The 22129-nt window shown below is 36.3% G+C and overlaps 1 protein-coding gene and 1 long non-coding RNA gene across 2 annotated transcripts in view; both read left to right on the plus strand.

Annotated features, from left to right (window-relative positions):
- LOC126827148 (uncharacterized) overlaps positions 1–22129 on the plus strand; it is a 44961-nt gene that overhangs the window by 11656 nt on the left and 11176 nt on the right. The window contains exons 2-10 of the long non-coding RNA XR_007682582.2: positions 8187–8294; positions 10443–10550; positions 13213–13320; positions 15591–15695; positions 16421–16525; positions 17301–17408; positions 18540–18656; positions 20015–20131; positions 21974–22087. This is a non-coding gene — a long non-coding RNA (uncharacterized LOC126827148). The remainder of the gene's footprint in view (positions 1–8186; positions 8295–10442; positions 10551–13212; positions 13321–15590; positions 15696–16420; positions 16526–17300; positions 17409–18539; positions 18657–20014; positions 20132–21973; positions 22088–22129) is intronic.
- On the plus strand, positions 1054–6273 carry LOC126827114 (uncharacterized). Its single transcript, XM_050556314.1, has 3 exons — positions 1054–1117; positions 1856–2692; positions 4281–6273. The coding sequence occupies exons 1-3, from the start codon at positions 1112–1114 to the stop codon at positions 5859–5861; spliced, it is 2424 nt and encodes an 807-aa protein (XP_050412271.1). The 5' UTR covers positions 1054–1111; the 3' UTR covers positions 5862–6273.

Below are 22129 nucleotides of genomic sequence, written 5' to 3' on the forward strand. Positions count from 1 at the left end.
CATTATGCTTGGATCACCCCATGAGTCTCGTTCCATGACACATTGGTTATAATGACGCTGGCCACGTCGACGCCATAGTCTGGTCCTGCCATCTGCAGTTGATATGCAATACCGACTCTGATCTGTGAACAGAACAGTTCTCCATTGCCTGTGTCGCCAGTTCTGGTGTTGTTGGGCAAACTGTAGACGTTCATGTCGATGGCGAGGGGTGAGGATCGGTCCACGGTAAGGTCTTCGGTAATGGATGTTCTCTCTGGTGAGATGTCGGCGCACTGTATCGGTACTGATGGGTCTTCCGTGTGTTCCCACTGCCTGACATGCTGTCTCAGATGCCTGTGTGAAGGGATTCTGCACGTGCTGTGGCACAACATGGCGGTCTCGTCGCCTTGTGGTAACCCATGGCTACCAGTTCGGGGGTGATCATCCGTGGTGTTGGTGGCCCGAAAGCGTTGCTGAAGCCTATAGATTGTTCGAACATTGACCTGGAAGTGATTGGCAACGGCTTGGGCAGTTTGGCCAGCGTCGAATCTTCCAAGCGCCTGGTTCCTCTGGGCTGTCGTGAGTCGTGTCATGCTGCTGACGTTGTAGTGTGAATGATTCAACCAGGTTTAATGGGGGTGCATTTTATAGGGATGGTCCCAGTGAACAGCACGTGCAGCATTAGTTACATGAAAATCACGGAGAACACATTACTATCTCAGAAATCAGGTAGCGTTTTGAGAACATGTCCTGGGTTCAATTCTATGTTTGGGAAGGAGCCTTATTGCTCTGGTAAAGTTGGAGATGTGGTCACAAAAATACAATAAAAACATTTGACAAGTTTTATGCAATGCGTCCATTCAGAGTAACATACCAACCTGGCGTTTCTTTTGCTGCTTAGTATATGACATTAACTCTAAACATCGGATCAAACCAATCTAAATATCACATACCTCTATTGCATTTTGTTGGCAAAACGTAATATTCTGCTGCAAACGGTGGTTATTAAATTAGCTCATTAATATTTCATGGTGAAATGATTTCCCACAAAACCATATTATTCTACCAGCTACATTTATTTTGAAACTGCGATTACTAAAGGAAGGATGTCCATATCGTCAATATACAAATCATGAAGGTGAGTTTTATTTCTCTTCTCTGATAGGTATTTGTTGTTAAAACAAGTAACCTATATTGTACTTATAAATACATGTAGAAATCGTTTGTACCTCCAATTAGAGTAAGTGAATACAAGCACTGATGGACGTACGAGGGCTGCGCCCATTCTCCTCTCGTTACCTTTTAGTAGGTTTCTTTTCAGTATTTTGTTAATTCGTTTTGTTTCGGTATACGTATATTTTGTTTGATGTCGAAAGATTGTGTTTCGTTGTTTTGGGTTCGTTTCGCACGCCACATGTACACGATCGTCCATGTAAAATGTTATATATTCTTGAAGAAAATCCCTGTCTGGCAAGTTAAATTTGCGCCCGATCTTAAAATAGAAATTAGAGCTTGGTCGGTTAGTAAAACAAATAACTTTCGATTGATGCGACGCAACTCAACATTAGATTGTACTCAATATCTGTTACAACTTTATCCATCTATTACTGATATATAAATGTTTTTATTTTCAACTTAAGAGTCCAAATATTTTAAGGGTTTTGGGCTAAATACCCCACCCTCAACTAGCCGGGTGTTCGGATTTTAAATTAATAAAGCGGGGGTGGGGGGTCTAGGCTTATTTGAAATATAATATTATTTAAAATTAATTCCATTTATTTTCTTGGTGACAGCGATAGCGCCTCTTGCACCGTTGAAATCAACTTTATCTGATAATTCAACCAAATATTTATCTTAGTTTTTTTTTTAATTTCAGAAAGCTGTGAAAATCTTAGTTTATATTGTAGTTGTTACCTTGCCACCAATCGTTTCTCCTGACGATGTGGGTTTTCTCTGGCAGTGCCCAAAATGTCTTGAAAAGGGTGTTTTCTCGCCCATAGAAATGTGGTGTCCTCGTTGTATGTGTGATCAGGAATGTCTGTTTTACGGAGACTGTTGTGTTGATATAAAGATTAATAACGGTCTTCACACACAGGAAATACAGTCGGATTTCACGTGCATCACAACACCCAACGATTCAAAATTCCGATTTAAAGACCTATCACACGGTGATGGTTTCTATATGGTTACTAACTATAGACGCCATGATGGGTTTATAGAAAACTGTGACTCTACGGTCCTACCTGTTTCTTGTCCCCAAACTGGCAAAACATACATCAATAATCAATGTGCATTTCTTAACAAAGAAACTTCATGTTCAAATTGGAAAATTCGAGGCAAATGTAAATACAATAGGAAGAGGGTTGCTGTCTGCGAGGATTACATTGTACCACCAAAATTTGCAGAGTTGAGATATTGTGATATTCGGAGATCGGAACCAATAATTGCTCAGTGCGATCCCGAATTCCAAGCATCATACCAAGAATATTCTGACAGTTGTGTCAAATACTTTGTCCTATTCCAGAACCCAGAAAACAATAAAGTTTACAGGAACATTTATTGTGCTTTGTGCAACGGTTTTGTTATTCGACTCCCTAGCGGTCCTATATTGCCAATAGAGTATCCTGTGAAAACTCTAGTTGGTTTCACGGATCAGTTTGATAAATCGGTGAAATCATGCGACGGAAGGATTTCTTGGATGGATATTGGAGCGGTAAGTATCTTAATAGTATAATATTACACTGAATTCGACCTCTGGTATAAATTAAAATCATATGCCCGTATATTGATAGTTTGACATAAGAGTTAAACATGACAATGTCAGTAGCGATAATTTTATATTTTTAAGTTATATTTTTAAAATTTATTAAAATAAAGCCTTAAAATAGATGGTATGTATAAACAGTCCTACCTTGTTAAAGAATATTTCTATTAATTCTATAATTCACTATTGCCAGTTGAGAAATTGGCAAAAATATCATTTTCAACTTCAAATTCAAACGTTTGAAGATAGCTATTCCATGGGGGGAATAGAAAAACCAGGGAGGTGATTGTGTTATTATTTCCGGGGTGAATGATTTTTAAGCGTGAGGATGATAACTATGATCGTATAATAGTGAGTTGACAACCTAGACAGCAAAAGACATAGAAATAATTATGTTTTGACTTTCTTAGAAAATATGAAATTCTCGCTTTAACCACGACAATGTCACATTGATAGTTTGATATGAGAGATAAACATGACAACGTAACGTTGATAGTGTGATATGAGAATTAAACACGACAATTTAAAGACCTATCAAACGTTGATTGTTTCTATATGGTTGCTAACTATAAACGCCATGATGGGTTTATAGAAAACTGTGACCCTACGGTCCTACCTGTTTCTTGTCCACAAACTGGCAAAACATACATCAACAATCAATGTGCATTTCTTAACAAAGAAACTTCATGTTAAAATTGGAAAATTCGAGGCAAATGTAAATACAATAGGAAGAGAGTTGCTGTCTGCGAGGATATCATGTCACATTGATAGTATGATATGAGAGTTAAACATGAAAATATCACATTGATAGTTTGATATGAGAGATAAACACGACAATGTCACGTTGATAGTATGATATGAGAGATAAACATGACAATATCACATTGATAGTTTGATATGAGAGATGAACACGACAATGTCACGTTGATAGTATGATATGAGAGTTAAACACAACAATGTCACATTGATAGTTTGATATGAGAGATAAACACAATAATGTCACATTGATAGTATGATATAAGAGTTAAACACCGATAATGTCACATGCAATCAAATGATAAGAATGATTAACATATCGTAACCTATATGTCATAATTCAAAATTATTACAAATTCATAAAGATGGCGACTTGAAATAAATTTATAAAAAAAGATCATTAAGTGCCTATAAATTTTATGCGCAGGGTCAAGGTTAAGCCCGACGCTGTTTCGTCTAATAATGTATGGTATGATTATGTCACATGCGACCTTGAGTCTGGGGTTGAGGTTTATATAGATAGCACAGCAAGCGATGGTTAATCCTTTGGGTACCAATTGTGCCCCAATACGTTTAAATTTAATTCAATCGTCTTTGAGGGTCAGGTTAAATTCACGGTCCCTTTAAGATAAAAAAAACAACTTGATTTGATTTGTGATCACTTTTAAGAACTTGTACGTACAATACTTACGATTATATTGCTGGTGTTAGTACGATTTACTTCAAATTACTAATTAACTGCGGCATGTGTATTTATTGTTCTATTTTTTGTATTTTTTAGAACAAATGTCGACCCATTCAGTGTTACTCTAATAAGGTACTACGAGGTGAAGAGTGTGAGTATGATAATATGACAGCATTGGGTAATACCTATCAAATGATGATTAATTTAAAGATACCAACCAGAGCTCGGGTTCCATTCTTTAAACAAATGATAGGAAACATGATGACATCAATATCGTTACTGATATACTCTACTGATTATACAGTCACTACTTCTAAACCAGTGTTGATCGGGGGATCTTCATATATCTATATGAATGTTTGGTTTATCGTAAATAGCAACATCACATTAGAGGACTTTGAAACTGTTATCTCCAGGAGTGGTGCTGGGTACTTCGAAGCTTCAGCTTTATCACTTGATAGTAAAATAAATTATACATACGTATCTCACTCGCAGCCTATTATGCGACATTTTGTCTCCAACATAACCACGAAGCTGTGTTGTTCCGAAAAGCCTGTTTCAGAGGTCGGAGAAGTAATAGCCGCTAAATACAACTATGAACCAATAAGCCACCAGATTTCCTGTTCATTTATTGAATTTTATAACAAAGCGTTTGATGCCGATAATGCATTGGCATCCGTTGAACATCTCAATCTCACCTTATCTGATGACGAGTTTTCTGTGTTTCACGATGACCTTAGGGTATGTTTTCAGACATTTCTCAATAAAAAAAACTTTACGCACAGTAACGAAACCATAGAGTACTATGACACCCACACAAAGTTTGATTGGATTCTCTGGTATTTAACTATTGTTTTGATCACTCTTTCTTTGATATCTATATGTATTGCTTTAATAACATATGGTATGTTCCCAGAAATGAGAACACAGCCAGGCATCAACAACATAGGGTTAATGCTTAATCTTTTTCTTGCTCAGTTAACTGTAATTACGGGCCTGGATCAGACACAAGATAAAATATTGTGTAGAAGTATTGGAATAAGCATCCATTACCTTTGGCTCGGTATGGCACTTTGGATGAATGTGTGTACCTTTCACATGTTCAAGGTATTTGTTTTACAGAAACTGGTCAGAAATTCTGCTCCGTCTCACGGTATTCAGACACTGAAATACATTGCTTATGCCAATGGGTTACCAATGATACTGATAGTTTGTATAATTATTACAAATGTCACGTTGTCAGGGGGAATGGATATAGGTTATGGGGGTAATGTGTGTTATCTATCCTCTAAACAACTTGTTGGCTATTGTTTTGTTTTACCCCTATGTCTCGTCATTATCCTAAATATTGTTTTCTTTTTGTGGACAATTATCTCCATCTCTCGCGTTAAACAACAGGGAAAACAATCCGGAGAACGAAACAATATTATTATTTATATAAAGCTTTCTGTTCTGACCGGTCTGTTTTGGTTGCTAGCTATTTTATCAAATTTTGTCACCAGTTGGGCTTTAGAATATTTGTCTGTAATTTTAAATGCTTCTCAAGGGGTCTTCATTCTGTGGTCCTTTATATTAAATAAATCTGTGCTTTCTAAATGGAAGCGAAGACTATTTAGTGAGACTGAATCTGGCTCTATTGAACAGGCGACAACATCTAGCCAACTTAAGTCAGTGTAGATCCGGCTTGTAGTATAGTCAGGGGTTTCAGCCATCGTTGACATACTTAAAGCTCTGAAATACTTAAAGTTCTGACATACTTGCATAGCAGCTACATGTTGGTCTGACTGATGGTATACATGACGTTAAACACTCAATACAATACATAGAGGACTTACCCATAGCAGCTACATGTTGGTCTAGCTAATTGTAGACAGAACAATAACTTTTATATACATGATCATATGTATAGGACATTCAACGTTCAATACAATACCTAGAGGACTTAGTCATGGGAGAACGCGAGTGACATTTATATAGTGTAGTAGTAGTAGTAGTAGTAATATTTGTAGTAGTAAAATTTATATAGTGTAGTAGTAGTAGTAGTAGTAATATAGTGGGTAGTAGTAGTAGTAGTAGTGGTAGTGGTAGTGGTAGTAGTAGTAGTAGTAGTAATATTTGTAGTAGTAAAATTTATATAATAGACCTTAAGATAATCATCATCTATAGATCACTGGAATTATTATATATAACTTGCCTCCAATAAATACACTGGAATTATTATATATAACTTGTCTCCAATAAATACAAGTGTTGGTTTAACAATACAGCTTTATAATCATGTTTAATAAATAAACCATAATGTTTGACATTTAGAAATAAATTGTAATAATACCCTTAAGACTTTACTTGTAATTATTATCCTTAAAGGGCATGTTTTAGCGATATACTTGTAATATAAAACTAGTATAGCTGGTATGAATACAAGAACTATGTTGTGGTATGGACAGGTGACCAAAAATAGTAACAACAATTGTGAGTATTATCACCAAAATAATATATATGATAATCTTTCTCCTATTGTCAATTCCATTACTTGTAATTATATATTGTTTATATATTATATATTGCCTATATATTATATATTGTCTATTATATATTGTCTATTATATTATATATTGTCTATTATATATTGTCTATATATAATATATTGTCTATTATATATTGTCTGTTATATATTGTCTATTATATATTGTCAATTATATATTGTCAATTCCATTACTTGTAATTATATATTCTCTATTCTATATCGTCAATTCCATTACTTGTAATTATATATTCTCTATTATATATTGTCTATATATTACATACTATCTAGATATAGTGTTGTTGATAGTAATAAACCTTAATGTAATCTACTAATGGTTCCTGATTATACTGCCTTCTTCTTCTATTACTGTTTAACGTCCGCATCCACCAAGTGTGATATCGCAGACAAATTGTCTTATTTTCATTATATTAGCGCATGTGCATGGGTCTTTCCTGTGGGAGGAAACTGGAGTATCCGGAGTAAACTTACGAGGTGGAGAAGGTGTCCCTATCTCCAAGCCACATACACTCACACCAGGGATCGAAACCACAACAAGCTAGGGCTCGAAGCGCGACACTCTGGTTCGAAGGTGTTGTCTCTATTATTTGGAACATATTATATTTTCGTTATTTCCTGCCTAATTCTAAGTTAACAATTATTAAGTTGTGATTATTAATGTTGGCCTGATTAAGATGTGATATGGTGAACCCCTATTAAGGTTGGTCTTTGATTATTAGTACTGATTATCTGTTATTATCCTACTAAAGGGTCAGTCATTATTATTGTTTGTATTATTTATTGTTATTTTAATGGTTTCTTCTGATTATTAATTATATGTATAATTATATGTATAAATAGGCTGACAAGATGAATATTAAAACTATCATTAACTTGAAAACGTGACTTGTATATGTTACGAAACGTCGTTATTAAATAATAGAGAAGTACATCAATACATGTATATACCCTGTGTTGTGTTTTGTTATGGGAATATGCCATGCAGAGTGCTATGAGGGACATTCCAACTGTCATCAAGGGATCTTTTATGTGCGCGCCAATGTGTACACGGGGGCTCGGATTTTTCGTCCCGTCTGAACAACTAGACAGCTGTCCTTGCCAGGCCTTCCGTCCTGCATCACTTACAAGGGGGGCCCACGCTGGAAAATATGGATGAACTTTCTGGGTCAATGCAGGAATGGAACACACCGACGTCCAGGCTAGCGAGCCAGCGTCTTACCCACTTTGCCACCATGACCCTATTGATGATATACATCCTTCCTTGTGTGATTTTTAAAATATCTCTTTATATAATTCTAATTTTAAACAATCTACTTATAATTTTTGTACCTGGGAAATGAATTATACTAAAATCGTTTCAGATTGATAGAAATGCGTATATCAATAAAGGTTGCATTGGTTATTTTAATAACCGTACATGTCGTGTAAATATTATATTCTATTAAAATTAATTTTAGAGATTTGTAATTTACCCTCGAGTTATTGTGGTGTAAAGGGTCAGCTTCTCACTGATGTGTGTTCTTGTGTATGTTTTGATGGATATTCTGGTACACAGTGTCAAATACGTAAGTTATATTTCATTAATTCTTTGCAAGAAGATATCAGAATTTGGGTCGGGGATATTTCTTTTGGATAACATTCACGATTCGTTTGTGTTGAGGGTAGAGTCGCCAATTTCACTATTGGTATTTCGCGTTTCACGATCTTCCATTCCGGAGTTACCTCCTCTTGCCCGAACACCTTGCTATCGCTACTGACGTTACAGTCTTGTTGTGTTTTATGGAGGACATGAGATGACGAACCCTATCCATATTTATACCACTTTTCCAAAAACCTTGTCAACGCTGTTTCGGCATCGGTGGACACAATTTGATTAAAATACAGATATATATTTCGTTTCGTTTTTTTTTATACTTTCGAAGATCTGACCATTTGTAGTGGGGGTCGCATAAGGGGGCATACGAGTGGATTTTGACCCTATGACGTCAGACATTTGATTAACCGATCAGCGTTGATCTTACCCACAGTTCCGTGTATCACACGCTGCAACAGACCGTTTCATTGGCTAATCCATCACATCAACCAGAACGCGTGTTATATAACAACTCGTCCAGATCCTGGTGTAGTAAAGACATGTAAAACGAAATTTTGAAGTATAAAAACGAAACGAAATAGGATCTGTATTTGAATCAGATTGCTGTTGACATAGCTATTGTGTTTTCCGTATTCTATCCTAATGTTTATGTCATTATCAACTTAAAAGACCAGATTGGTGCCAGTCATTATCACATATGTGATAGAACTGGTTAAATACGTTCCAAATATAATTTTAACACAGAGATCATTGCTACGATAGATGCGTTATGAAACTTTCAAGAAAGGGAAGTGACGAACGCAAAAGGAAAACACGAGTTATCCTTCTATATACCTGACTGAAGTAACGGACGAATTTCTGCTCACTAATAGTTCCTTTGAAGACCAAAGACCTAATCGATTCCGTTTCCTTTGGATAAAGACACGTTGCCCTTTGAGGAGTAGCGTTCAATATAGTTTTCATTACCATATATAGAGTCCATCCAAAGGCGCAAGATGGAGGGCCTGATAAGGACAGCTGTCTAGTCGCTCGGACGGGACGAAAAATCGAGGTCCCGTGTACACATTGGCGTGCGCGTAAAAGATCCATTGACAGTTGGAATTCGATATTAGAGAAGACCGTAGTGCCGCTGTCCGGGCAAAATTTATTCCCCTCATAGCACACTGTATGGCGTATGCCCGTCTTCATTAGCCCAGTTCGGAGCAGAACAATAGGACATTAAACCCAATTTTATTTCATTTCATTTACACCCAAACGCGTTACTTCTGGGACCAACGTCAAGATCATTCCCTTTTGTACGTCGGTATTAACGATTTACTAATTACGTGATTGGGCAAATGCAAGGAATTTGTCAATATGTCGTATATCCTAAACTACTTTATGTACATATCACATTGCCTGTCAGATAGTTTTACACTTTGATTCAGATGTTGCAACTTATATATGTCTATGTTACTACTTTTATTTACAGCACCATGTGGTCTAACATCAACATCTTGTGGTAATTTTGTATTAATAATATTTATTTACAGCACCATGTTATATATGTCCATGTTACTACTTTTATTTACAGCACCATGTGGTCTAACATCAACATCTTGTGGTAATTGTGTAATAATAATATCTATTTACAGCACCATGTGGTCTAACATCAACATCTTGTGGTAATTGTGTTATAATAATATTTATTTACAGCACCATGTGGTCTACCAACAACATCTTGTGGTAATTGTGTAATAATAATATTTATTTACAGCACCATGTGGTCTAACATCAACATCTCGTGGTAATTGTGTAATAATAATATCTATTTACAGCACCATGTGGTCTACCATCAACATCTCGTGGTAATTTTGTAATAATAATATTTATTTACAGCACCATGTGGTCTAACAACAACATCTTGTGGTAATTTGTAATAATAATATTTATTTACAGCACCATGTGGTCTAACAACAACATCTTGTGGTAATTTGTAATAATAATATTTATTTACAGCACCATGTGGTCTAACAACAACATCTTGTGATAATTGTATAATAATAATATTTATTTACAGCACCATGTGGTCTAACAACAACATCTTGTGGTAATTTGTAATAATAATATTTATTTACAGCACCATGTGGTCTAACAACAACATCTTGTGGTAATTTAGGAAGTTTAGACACCAGTACATGTTCCTGTCAGTGTAACAGTGGATATACCGGAAGTCGCTGTGAAACTGGTAAGTGTTGTCGGGTTCTTACTTTTATCCAATCTACATTCTTTATATTTTGCCTTTGTTTTGTTTTATTTCATTTTCTATAAATAGCTCACATAATTCCCAGCCATGTGGACTATTAAACATACATTATGCAAGAGCTAAATCATTCTATTGCAGGTCTTTCTTTAGGCCTTAAATTTTGTCTAAATTATTAATTAGACATTAATTAACTTATCCAGGTCATAACCAATTCTCGATGTCATCGCTAGTCTGCAATATTTACTGGATTAGAATCCAATCTGCTGCTCAACTTTCATTCATGATTTAATCATGAAATGGATAATAGAGACTATGTTTTTTATCGTACCGACTTTAGTAATGATGATCAAGGCTAGGCCGAAATTTCAATCGCTTAATTCTCGGTTCATAGTTGATCAATTTGACGGAAATTTATAGCAAATTGCTTTACATTATCTAGGTTTTAACTATTATAGTGAGAACTGCTGGCTCTTTATTTAATCTCCCATAATGTATCTTTAATGTTTTCATTTGTTCTCTACTGCTCATGAATATAAATAAAACAAAATTTGAACTATCAAATCCAATCTGTTTCACAGAGGTAATACGAAAGCCTTCTTCTTACTCTGTGTAAAATGGCTGACCTTTATAAGTTCACATGCATTCTACGTGTGACGTCACACCACATGGCCTCAATCATTTCCGTCGATAGCGCGTGCATTGTTTACATAGCACGCGGTAACGTAAACTGGCCCGGACAGAATGGTGCCATTTACTCATTTTAGGCCTTCGCGTACTATTTTATGCACCCATTTACACTAAATAAGAAAAAAAAATTTATCCAGCTATACTTCAAACACCTTTATTTATTTTTCTCATACTATAGAAAAAAATATTTTAGAATTTAATTTACAGAAGGAAAAAAGTTAATATTATAAGCCAGTTAACCCGCACCAATGTCATCCCTATCAGTGATTGTAGTAGCGGCCTAGTGAATATTTACTACTGATCAGTGTGATGTCATCCCTATTAGTAATTGTACATATTCCTGAAGCAATGGCCCGAGAAATCCCTCTCTGACTATTCCTGGGTTGGCTTCTAATGCTTAAGCTTTTGCGGGAGTGTGTCTATTCTTCCCGTTCAATCAAATCTATCCCAAGTACAGCAACATGACAGTCCTTCGTTTAATCTGGGTTTCCCCTAAAACTTTGGCGGTGATTTAAGGTATTAAAAACGGCGAATGTATGTTCGTCTCCAAACAGTATTGTTAACATTGTCTTCGATTTGATAGCCTCGTTTGTCACGCAATTAGTTTTTCTGCAATATTCTGCTATGCACTGGTTAATTGGGCATAATGAAATCGTAAGTCATGACGTAACGTTATGTAAACATATTTGGTCCAATTTGGAGCTCTGCTTTAAGCGTAATGCTTTTTGTAACGCAGTTAGCTATTGGTTGTTAATCTGACCATTGACCAGTTATAATTTGGAAACGAAATTTGTCTTCATTAAAGCAGTGTTTAATGGGATTAGGTATAATCAAACGAAACACTGCGAGGAGTATGGTAATTGTAGTGCCCTATCGAATATTCACTGCTGATCAGTGTGGTGTTATCTCTATCAGTGATTGTAGCAGCCCGGCGAATATTCAGTGTGATATCATCCCTATCAGTGATTGTAGCAGCCTAGCGAATATTTACTGTTGATCAGTGCGATGTCATCCCTTTCAGTGAGTGTAGAGGCCTAGAGAATATTCACTCTGAGCTGTTTGTATCAAACCATCAAAACTCTTTCAGGTCGTAGTCATGGCAACAAATGAAATGTAAATTTGGCTATATGATACGAAACGCAATAGGAGTTTAAATCAGGCTGGCGCATTTTTGTAACTTGTGATAAAAAGTCATGAACAGCTTTTTTCACTTCCCAACAAGTCGTCACCAGGACCCAATCAGATATTGATCGGACAAATCACCGACAGATGCCCTTTCCCGAATAAAACAACTATTATAGTTCTCCTGAATAAAACAACTGTAATGGTTGTCCTGAATAAAACAGATTTTATGGTTCTCCTGGATAAAACAACCTTTATGGTTGTCCTGAATAAAACAACTTTTATGATTGTCCTGAATAAAACAACTTTATAGTTCTCCTGAATAAAACAACTATTATAGTTCTCCTGAATAAAACAACTGTTATGGTTGTCCTGGATAAAACAACTTTATGGTTGTCCCGAATAAAACAACTTTTATGGTTGTCCTGAATAAAACAACTTTTACGGTTGTCCTGAATAAAACAACTATTATAGTTGTCCTGAATAAAACAACTTTTATGGTTGTCCTGAATAAAAAAAAAAACTTTTATGGTTGTCCTGAATAAAACAACTTTTATGATTGTCCTGAATAAAAACAACTTCTTTGGTTGTCCTGAATAAAAAAAAAATTCTATGGTTGTTCTGAATGAAACAACTTTTATGGTTGTTCTAAATGTCTATAATTGTTGTCTATAATATTGCCTTAACTTATAAATTAGTTCAGTACAGAATGTTGATCACAAGTATGATGTACAGACTGGTCTAGTATACAATTGAACATTAATTAATCGAAATCCACGGTTTTAACTTGCAAATAAGAGGTATATTTCAATTGATTTTGTTTCTCTACTTTCAGAGATTTGTAATTTACCCTCGAGTTATTGTGGTGTAAAGGGCCAGCTTCTTACTGATTTGTGTTCTTGTGTTTGTTTTGAGGGATATTCTGGTACACAATGTAAAATACGTAAGTTATATTATATATTTTCTTGTATCTAGATATTAGTGTAGATGAGTGAATGGGGTGACTCGTTCATGTTAAGGGTGATGATACGTGGACAATACGTGGGCGTTCCAATAATGAATGATTAGCAATGGACCGCTTCACGCCATTGATAAGATTCCCCCATATCAATTAACTTGTTTTGTTCTACTACTAGATATTCATCATTAATTGTAAACACGACTCTGTGCACAAATCTATAACTCCAATCACGAGATTATATTTCTTCTATACGTGTGCATTATGCTGTACTGGTCGTATAATTTTATAGTTACATATTGGAGGTCGATCGTAGCCATGTTTGAAAATTCTGTTTTGAAAAAAAAGGCTATTTTACCGGCGTGGAAAATGACCGATGGGTCAGATCTTACTACCGCCATTTTCCATAGTCCTCGGTCTTGACCGGCATATACGACCGACGTGGAACCCATAGGTAAAACTCGTTTCTGTACCTTACGAGCTAATGAACAGTGACACATTGCTATACAGTGTGCTATCGGGGAAATTTTACTCCAATGTGTACACGGGACACGGATTTTTCGTCCAATCCGAACGCCTAGGCACTGTCCTTGACAGGCCCTCTGCCTTGCATCACTTACAAGAGGGAACCATGCCGGAAAAATTCGAGGCCAACACCGGGATTGAATCTTGGACCTCCAGCTTAGTGAGCCAGGGTCTTACTCACTGAGTCACCGAGGCTTCCAGGTTATTTTTAATGCACGTGGGCAGCGTGGACACCAAATTTAACTTACTTTTAATTTAACTGAAATGGATGTCACTTGTTTTTATTGCAATAGCTGCACCTGTAATTGTGTTAATGGATATTCCGGAACTCTTTGTGATACGCGTAAGTTTATTAAATTGGGTTTTCATGATACGTATTAGGTACTATCTTGTTTAATAAAGTAGGTACCGATATTTAATTACTAATTTCAGAACTTCATTGAAAGGAATCAGACACAAAGGTTCAGATAGTAAATTTTGAATTGAATTGCAAAGAGGTTTAACCGAATGTGAAAATGACGACGTGAACTGAAATGGGATTTAACGTCCTACTGTTCTGCTCCGACTTCGCTAATTAAGACGGGCATACGCCATGCAATGAGCTATGGGGGAAGTGTTGCCCTAACAGGGGCGCTACAGCCTACTCTTCCAACTGCCAATGGATGTTTTATGTGCACGCCAATGTGTACACAGGACCTCGGTTTTTCATACCATCCAAACGACTAGACAGCTGTCCTTGTCAAGTCTTCCGCCCTGCAACACAGACGTGGGAAACCACGCCGGAAAAGCCCGAGGAACTGTCTCGACCAACACTGGGAGCGAACCCGCGACCTCCAGGCTAGCGAGCCAGCGTCTTCCCACTTAACCACCGTGGCTCCAACGACGCACCTATGGCATACAGGGTGCTATGGGGAAATTTTGTCCGGACAGCAGTACTACGACGTACTCTGGTTTCGAATTCTAACTATTAAGGACCTTTTTACGTGCACACCAATGTGTATACGGGACCTTGGTTTTTTGTTCCACCCGAATGACGAGATACTGTCCTTGTCAGAAACTGCCCATCTCCACTGACAAGGGTAAACCACGCGGCATTTCATTTTTGTGATACGCGTACGTTTACTATCTGGTTTAATAACGTGTCATCGAGTTTCAGGTAGTTGTTTGGGCCTAGAATAAATATTACTTTGAGCCGTCTACACAGGATTAACCGGGGTATTGTGTGGGCGGTTGGTCTAACACGTGCGCTTTAGATCATAAGGTATGTCATTGTGTCAAGCAGCACAGTGTAGTGGGGTTAGATTATCTTTATATTACCTGCAGCACCGTGTAATTAAAGGTAACCTTGTCTTATATTACTTGTAGTGCCGTGTAATAAAGGGTGTATTATATTACTTGTAGCTCCGTGTAATAAAGGATGTCTTATATTACTTGTAGTACCTTGTAATGAAGGATGTATTATATTACTTGTAGCAACGTGTAATAACGGGTGTACTATATTACTTGTAGCACCGTGTAATAACGGGTGTATTATATTACTTGTAGCACCGGGTAATAAAGGGTGTACTGTATTACTTGTAGCACCGTGTAATAACGGGTGTATTATATTTATGATTGCGCCGTGTAATAAAGGTAAACCTGTCTTATATTACTTGTAGCACTGTGTAATAAAGGGTGTATTATATTACTTGTAGTGCCGTGTAATAAAGGATGTATTATATTACTTGTAGCACCGTGTAATTTAGCATCCAATGATTGTGGTACTGGTACTTTAAACACCACTTCCTGTTCGTGTATTTGTTTTTCTGGTTATGCTGGAGACAGATGCCAAAATCGTAAGTTGATTTATTTTTTAAATAAACAGGCATCTGGATGTCAATCTGATATGTATTGTTTTCAAATCCAAATGATAAAAGTTATTTTATTTCAATCGCAAAACTTTTGACTTCCGAAGTAATGCATAGAAATTATTACGATTAGTAATTTATCATGTAGCATGATGTAAAATGATATCCCATGACTTCTCATTTTATATGTGGATTTCTAGACATTTACTAAAAGATACATTATGTAAGACTGACATAAAGAGCTGACAATTCTCTCTATACTATTTCAATAAAAGATAATGCAAAATAAAAAATATTGAAAAATACCATAGTTTTAGCGAAGTAGTCAATGTTTGTAGTTTTGACAAGATGTATGCATTGATCGTAGCCACCGTACTGGTCATTCGAGTATTGGCCTCGCCTCTCCAATTTTAACTTAAATCATTAAATGACCGAACTGTTCGAATCTACTTAAAATCGGAAACATCCGATGGCATCGATGGATGAATAAGGTCTTGTCATGTTAATACATGTCTAATTAATAGTTTGTATAACATTTAAGGCCTGCAATAGGCAGATTTAGCTCTTACATAATGCCTTGCTTAATAGATTAAAATAAAAATGGACCTGGATGCCAAACTTATGAGGTTTTTTTTTTAAATCCAAAATGTGTCTTTGTTTCAGTCTCTAAACTTTTTTCGATCTATAGTGAAGGATGTTTTTTTTATTTACAGCACCATGTGGTCTGACGGGGACATCTTGTAATTTTGGAAACCTGGACAGCAATAGCTGCACCTGTAATTGTATTAATGAATATTCCGGAACTTTTTGTGATACGCGTAAGTTTATTGTAAACACATTAGTTACCCGGTATTATATTATGATACGCGTATGTTTACTATATGATTTTAAAAAAGTAGTAACCCGATAATAAATTGGGTTTATGTGATACGCGTAAGTTTACTATGCCATTTAAACGGTGTCAACATCGTAAGTTGGTTTGGGTTTTTTTTTTCAAATGATAAGGGGACATAGATGCCAAATGACAAAAATTAACTCATGCCTCGAATAATTCATGTAAATAAATTATTCAAAGGACTACACGTTTATAACATAAATGGTCGGTTGCAATGGGCGCTTTCAAAAGTTGGGAGATTTTCTTCCAATTTGAAACCTGTGGCAATCTGATCAAAATACAGATCTATATTTCGTTTTGTTTTTTTATACTTTCGATGACTTCTACTACATGAAGATCTGACAGGTTGTTGCGATAGGTCAAGTCAGAGGTCATACGAGCAACTTATGACGTCAGACATTTGATTAACCAATCAGAATTAATTTTACTAGTGGATTACACACAGTTCCGTGCAAAACACGCCTAAAGCTCGTCGTAACAGACTATTTCAGTGGCTAATACCTCAAACCATTCAGAACACGTCAATGATAACAATTCTTCCAGATCCTAGTGAAGTAAACACAAGTAAAACGAAATTTTGAACTATAAAAACGAAACGAAATAGGATCTGTGTTTTAATCAGATTGAACCGGTGGCACTGTTGTTATAGCATCCTTTCAATTCGGGACAAGAGTAATTTATGAATAAATTTATTTTAGCACCATGTGATTTATCACCAACAGCATGTACACCATTTGGTGCTTTAGTACAGGATACATGCACGTGCTCTTGTAACCAAGGATACACTGGACAATTCTGTCAAATTGGTAAAATTGTATTAGCTTTATTTATTATCTCTGAAATCTGGCCACATCGTGATCCGGTTTTCTCTCTCTGAAATGGATCGGGAGTCGTGGGGTCTCGGGCCGTAAAATTTGAGTATGGTTGCACTGAATAGACAAGTATCAAACTAGCATTAGCACATACGCGTTGTATCATAAGGTCTGTTATTGAGTCAATTGGCGTGGTTTCGATTCCCCGGTTGTACATGACAAGGAGTAGGGTCGCCTGGCTCAGGGTCCCCCGCTTTCCTGCCACTGCTAAAGACCCCTACGTGCAAGCAAATTATTGAAATAATATTGAACCATATGTTCGTCCCGAAATGACCTATAATTTGTGTCGAGTGTACGTTAACCCCATTTCCCTTTCTGTTTTAGACACAAAAACCAACTACATCTCCAACTTACTTTTAAAGTTAAACCCATTTAACCACATTTGGGTAAAGCAGCTTTTGGGGATAGGGGGAGGCTTTTGTTGATATTTAACCCCACTGTCGTTATAGAAAACCCTAAATCAAAGTACCTTATCGTCAACATTGGATGTGTGGTGTATGTATTTGGGATGTATTGAAAACATCTGCACTTGATCTGGGGGATGTTACCCAAACTCTGTCTACGTGTCTAAACATATAGATCCAGGATAATTATATACCATACCAAATTTTGCTATAAAACAGAAATGTGCACATCAACCTGATTAAACACATGTGCTATTTTGTTTCGTTTTTTTATAGTTGAAAATGTCGTTTTACTTGTTGTTCTATAACCGGCGTTCTAGTTAGTGTGAGGGATTAGCCAATGAAAAGGTCTGTTACGGCCAGTTCTTGGCATGCGGTTGACGGAACTGCGGGTAAACCACTAGAAACGTCAACACTGATTAATTAATCAATGTCTGACATCATTGGGTCAAAAGCCGCTCGTATGACCACTGACGCGACCTCCTACGACCCCTGTCGCGACCTCCTACTACAACCGGTCAGGTCTTCATGTAGTGTAGGCCATCGAAAGTATAAAAAGAACGATACGAAATATAGATCTGTACTTTAATCAGATTGTATGCACAGGCACCATCAGTGATATCTGCCCGATTTTCATGTTGTTTTGTTTTTCTGTAAACAGCTCCGACACCGACGTGTAATGTACAACCCCAGGCCTGTGGTCCTAATGGTTTCCTAAATATAACACCATGTTCCTGTGTTTGTTTAAATGGCTATACTGGTGAATTCTGTACCACGGGTAGGTTTTAGCTTTGTAAAAGCACAATAGAGTTCGCGAACAGTCCAAACTGAACGACAATCGTTAACGTCTATTTATTATTTTATGATTTGTGAATCAGGCATTACTATTTACTGACGTATTGTAATAAAGTATATGTTTTTCTTTGTTCATCGTGTCTTAAATATTGGATATTAGGATCCGACATTTTCACGGCAACGTAACAACATCAATATGGATTGAAATGGACCAATATTGAATTCTAATTTGTGTTTTTAATTTCAAATATTATGGAAAATATTGACTTAGAGACTTAAACATGCATTATGCAAGAGCAAAATCTGCTTATTACAAGTCTTTCTTTAGGCCTGAAATGTTATCTAAATTATCAATTAGACATTAATTAACTTATCCAGACCATAATAAACTCTCGATGTCAAGGCTAGCCTTCGATGTAGGCTGGATTAGATTCATATATGCCGCTAACGGCCAAAGATAATTAAATCAGAAAAAGTGGATAATCGAGACTATGCTGTTTATATTAATGATTTTAGTAATGATAACCGAGACTCTGCAAAAATTTCACCGGCTTCTTTCTCGGCTCATAGTGGATCAATTTGACTGAAATTTTCAGCAAATTACCTTTACACTATCTAGTTTTTAACTATTATAGCGAGAACTGCCATCTCTTTATCTTATCTCCCATAATGTATCTTTAAGGAATATTAATGACTCCTTTAAGACCAACTAATATGTCGTACGTTATATTCATTTTAAGGTGAAACTCGAGTAAATAACAATTGAATTGTGTATCATATAATATATGATAATTTTAAACAATAACCATGCGTTATATGCATTTTTCACTAATTATCAAATTTCTCACTGATTAATCGACACTGATATGATCATTTAACATTTAGTTTAGAAAATGTTATCAAAAATACCAATTGCTTGGATTCAGCTGGGTTTTAAAAAGGCCTATCATTTCTGGGGCCTGTTTCACGAAATTTTAACTAAAATATAATCCAAATTTTAGTAATTTGATTGGATAATATTAGATTGATTTTAGTGCTTAGCCAATCAAAATTTAACTATCTACTAAAATTTGGATTTTAACTTTATTTAAGATTTCGAGAAACAGGGCCCTGTTCGCCCACAGCAAAATAGATCTATGAATATTCAGTCCAACATAATTTTGTAAATATTAAACGGAGTTGAGCCATTTTGGACTGATATTCCCATCAGAGATTCATCTTCGCAATACAAGGGATTCCTATTGTTTAAAGTGATGCATATAGTCTTTAATATTGATGTATATAAAATTTCAATATTTATATATACCCTATCTCCATGTTGTTTTATTTTTCTGTAAATAGCTCCGACACCGACGTGTACCGTACAACCCCAGGTCTGTGGTTCAAATGGTTTTCTCAATATAACATCATGTTCCTGTGTTTGTTTAAATGGCTATACTGGTGAATTCTGTACCACGGGTAGGTATCAGTATATAATTTAACATTATTGGATATATTGCTATTTTTAATGAAATGAAATGAAATGAAATAAAATGGGGTTAGACGTCCTACCATTCTGCATCGACTGCGCTAATGAAGACGGGCATACGCCATACAGTGTGCTATTGGAGAATTTTTGTTTGCACGGACAGCGGCGCTATAGCTTACTCTTATATCGAACTGTCAATGTGTACACGGTGTAGCACCATGGGCATTTCTGTCTGACGTGGAGAGCGGGAGTTTGCGGACCGGTCGCCACATCCTACGTATGACCCATGCATCTTTTCTTACTACATATCTTAGTAGCCTTGTGATCGTCTAGAATTAGTCTCTAGCTGTCTTTGCTTCTGCTTCACGTTGTGTATTTACTTCTTACAGTTTTCATAAGACGTTTGTTTTCTCAGTAGTTATAACAATGCAACAGTTCGTTTTTACATTTTATATAGCATAGCCGGATACATAGATACAAACATAGTATAGATTAGAATACTAAAGTCATTCGCAAACCCTAGCCAGCCAGACTCGATATGGGCTAGTCTGCTGATAGAAATTGCTACATCTTTCTCCTTCTGGAATCAAGCTGCTGTCTAACGATTTCTCACAAGTATGATAGTTTTGTAGCTATGGGTTTTGGACGTTCAATTATCTAATTGGTCAAATATGATGTAAATAATTATAGCTATTGGTTAATTAAGTCACATGACGTTGAAACCCAACCTTATATGGTTAAAGGGAAATTTACTGGAGAAACTTCCCATGAGATATCTGTTATCAGGTTGTTGACATACAGAACCAGCTATGTTTTGGTTCTAAAACTCTTTTTTATATAACAATATGTCATTTTTGTTAACATATATGTGAATATGTTTGAATCTACTAACTTGCCAAATCATTAATTAATACAATATAATGCCATCTTATTTCTCTATTCCTTGCCTATAAATTGAAAACAATTTCGCAACGACAATATTACTACAACGGTTCCTCGGTTCTTGTATTTCCCCGTTTGGTTTTATGTCTTGGATTTGGCTACCCCATGAGCTTCTCATAACGCTGTGCTCTCTCTAACGTCTGGCTACATTGTGAGCTTCTCCTAACGTTGTGTTCTCTCTAATGTTTGGGTACATCCTCCTCCTTTTCCCGTGTGGTTTGATCTCTGGTTGTATAATCGTGACTGTATTATGACGTTTTCCCCAGAGTGGTTTTCTCTTTGACAATTTGGCGTCTTCGTGACCTTTTCAGAGAGAAAGCCACACGGGAAAAGTACGAAGAAGCCACCTTGACATCATCGTACCCTTTGTTACATCGTTGTTTGATCTCTTAAATTTGACTGTATCAGGCCCTTTTCGCCAGTGTGGTTTTCTCTTTACAAATTTGACTTCTTGGCGACATTTTCAGAGAGAACCCCACTCACATGGCGAAAAGGTCACGAAGAAGCCAAATGTTCCGAGAGCAAACCACGCTGGCGAAAAGGTTACGATAGGCCTACAGTCAAATTTCAGAAGAAGAAAAACTTACTGGGGAAAAGGTCACGATACAGCCCTATTTCAGAAATTAAAACCTTACTGGGGCAAAGGTCACGATACAGTCAAATTTCAGAAGGAGAAAACCTTACTGGGGAAAAGATCACGCACGATACAGTCATATTTTGCCTCTTGGCGACCTTTTCCTCCCGTATTATTTTCTCTCTGAAATTTGATTAGGTCGTGTGAGATTGTTTCGCCAATCATGTCAGACTAGCCTATCAGTTTTATGTGTAGTTATTCCCCCTGACCTTAAGTAAATAAACCTTCGAATTTGTTTTGTTTTTTCTGTAAATAGGACCATCAACGTGTAATGTGCAACCCCAGGTCTGTAGTTCTAATGGTTTGCTAGATACAACATCATGTTCCTGTGTTTGTTTTGGTGGTTATTCTGGTGAATTCTGTACCACGGGTAGGTTTTAGTAAATTTTAACATTAATTAAGGATATATGAT

Source organism: Patella vulgata, chromosome 7 (genome assembly GCF_932274485.2).
Source record: "Patella vulgata chromosome 7, xgPatVulg1.2, whole genome shotgun sequence".
NCBI lineage: Eukaryota > Metazoa > Mollusca > Gastropoda > Patellidae > Patella > Patella vulgata.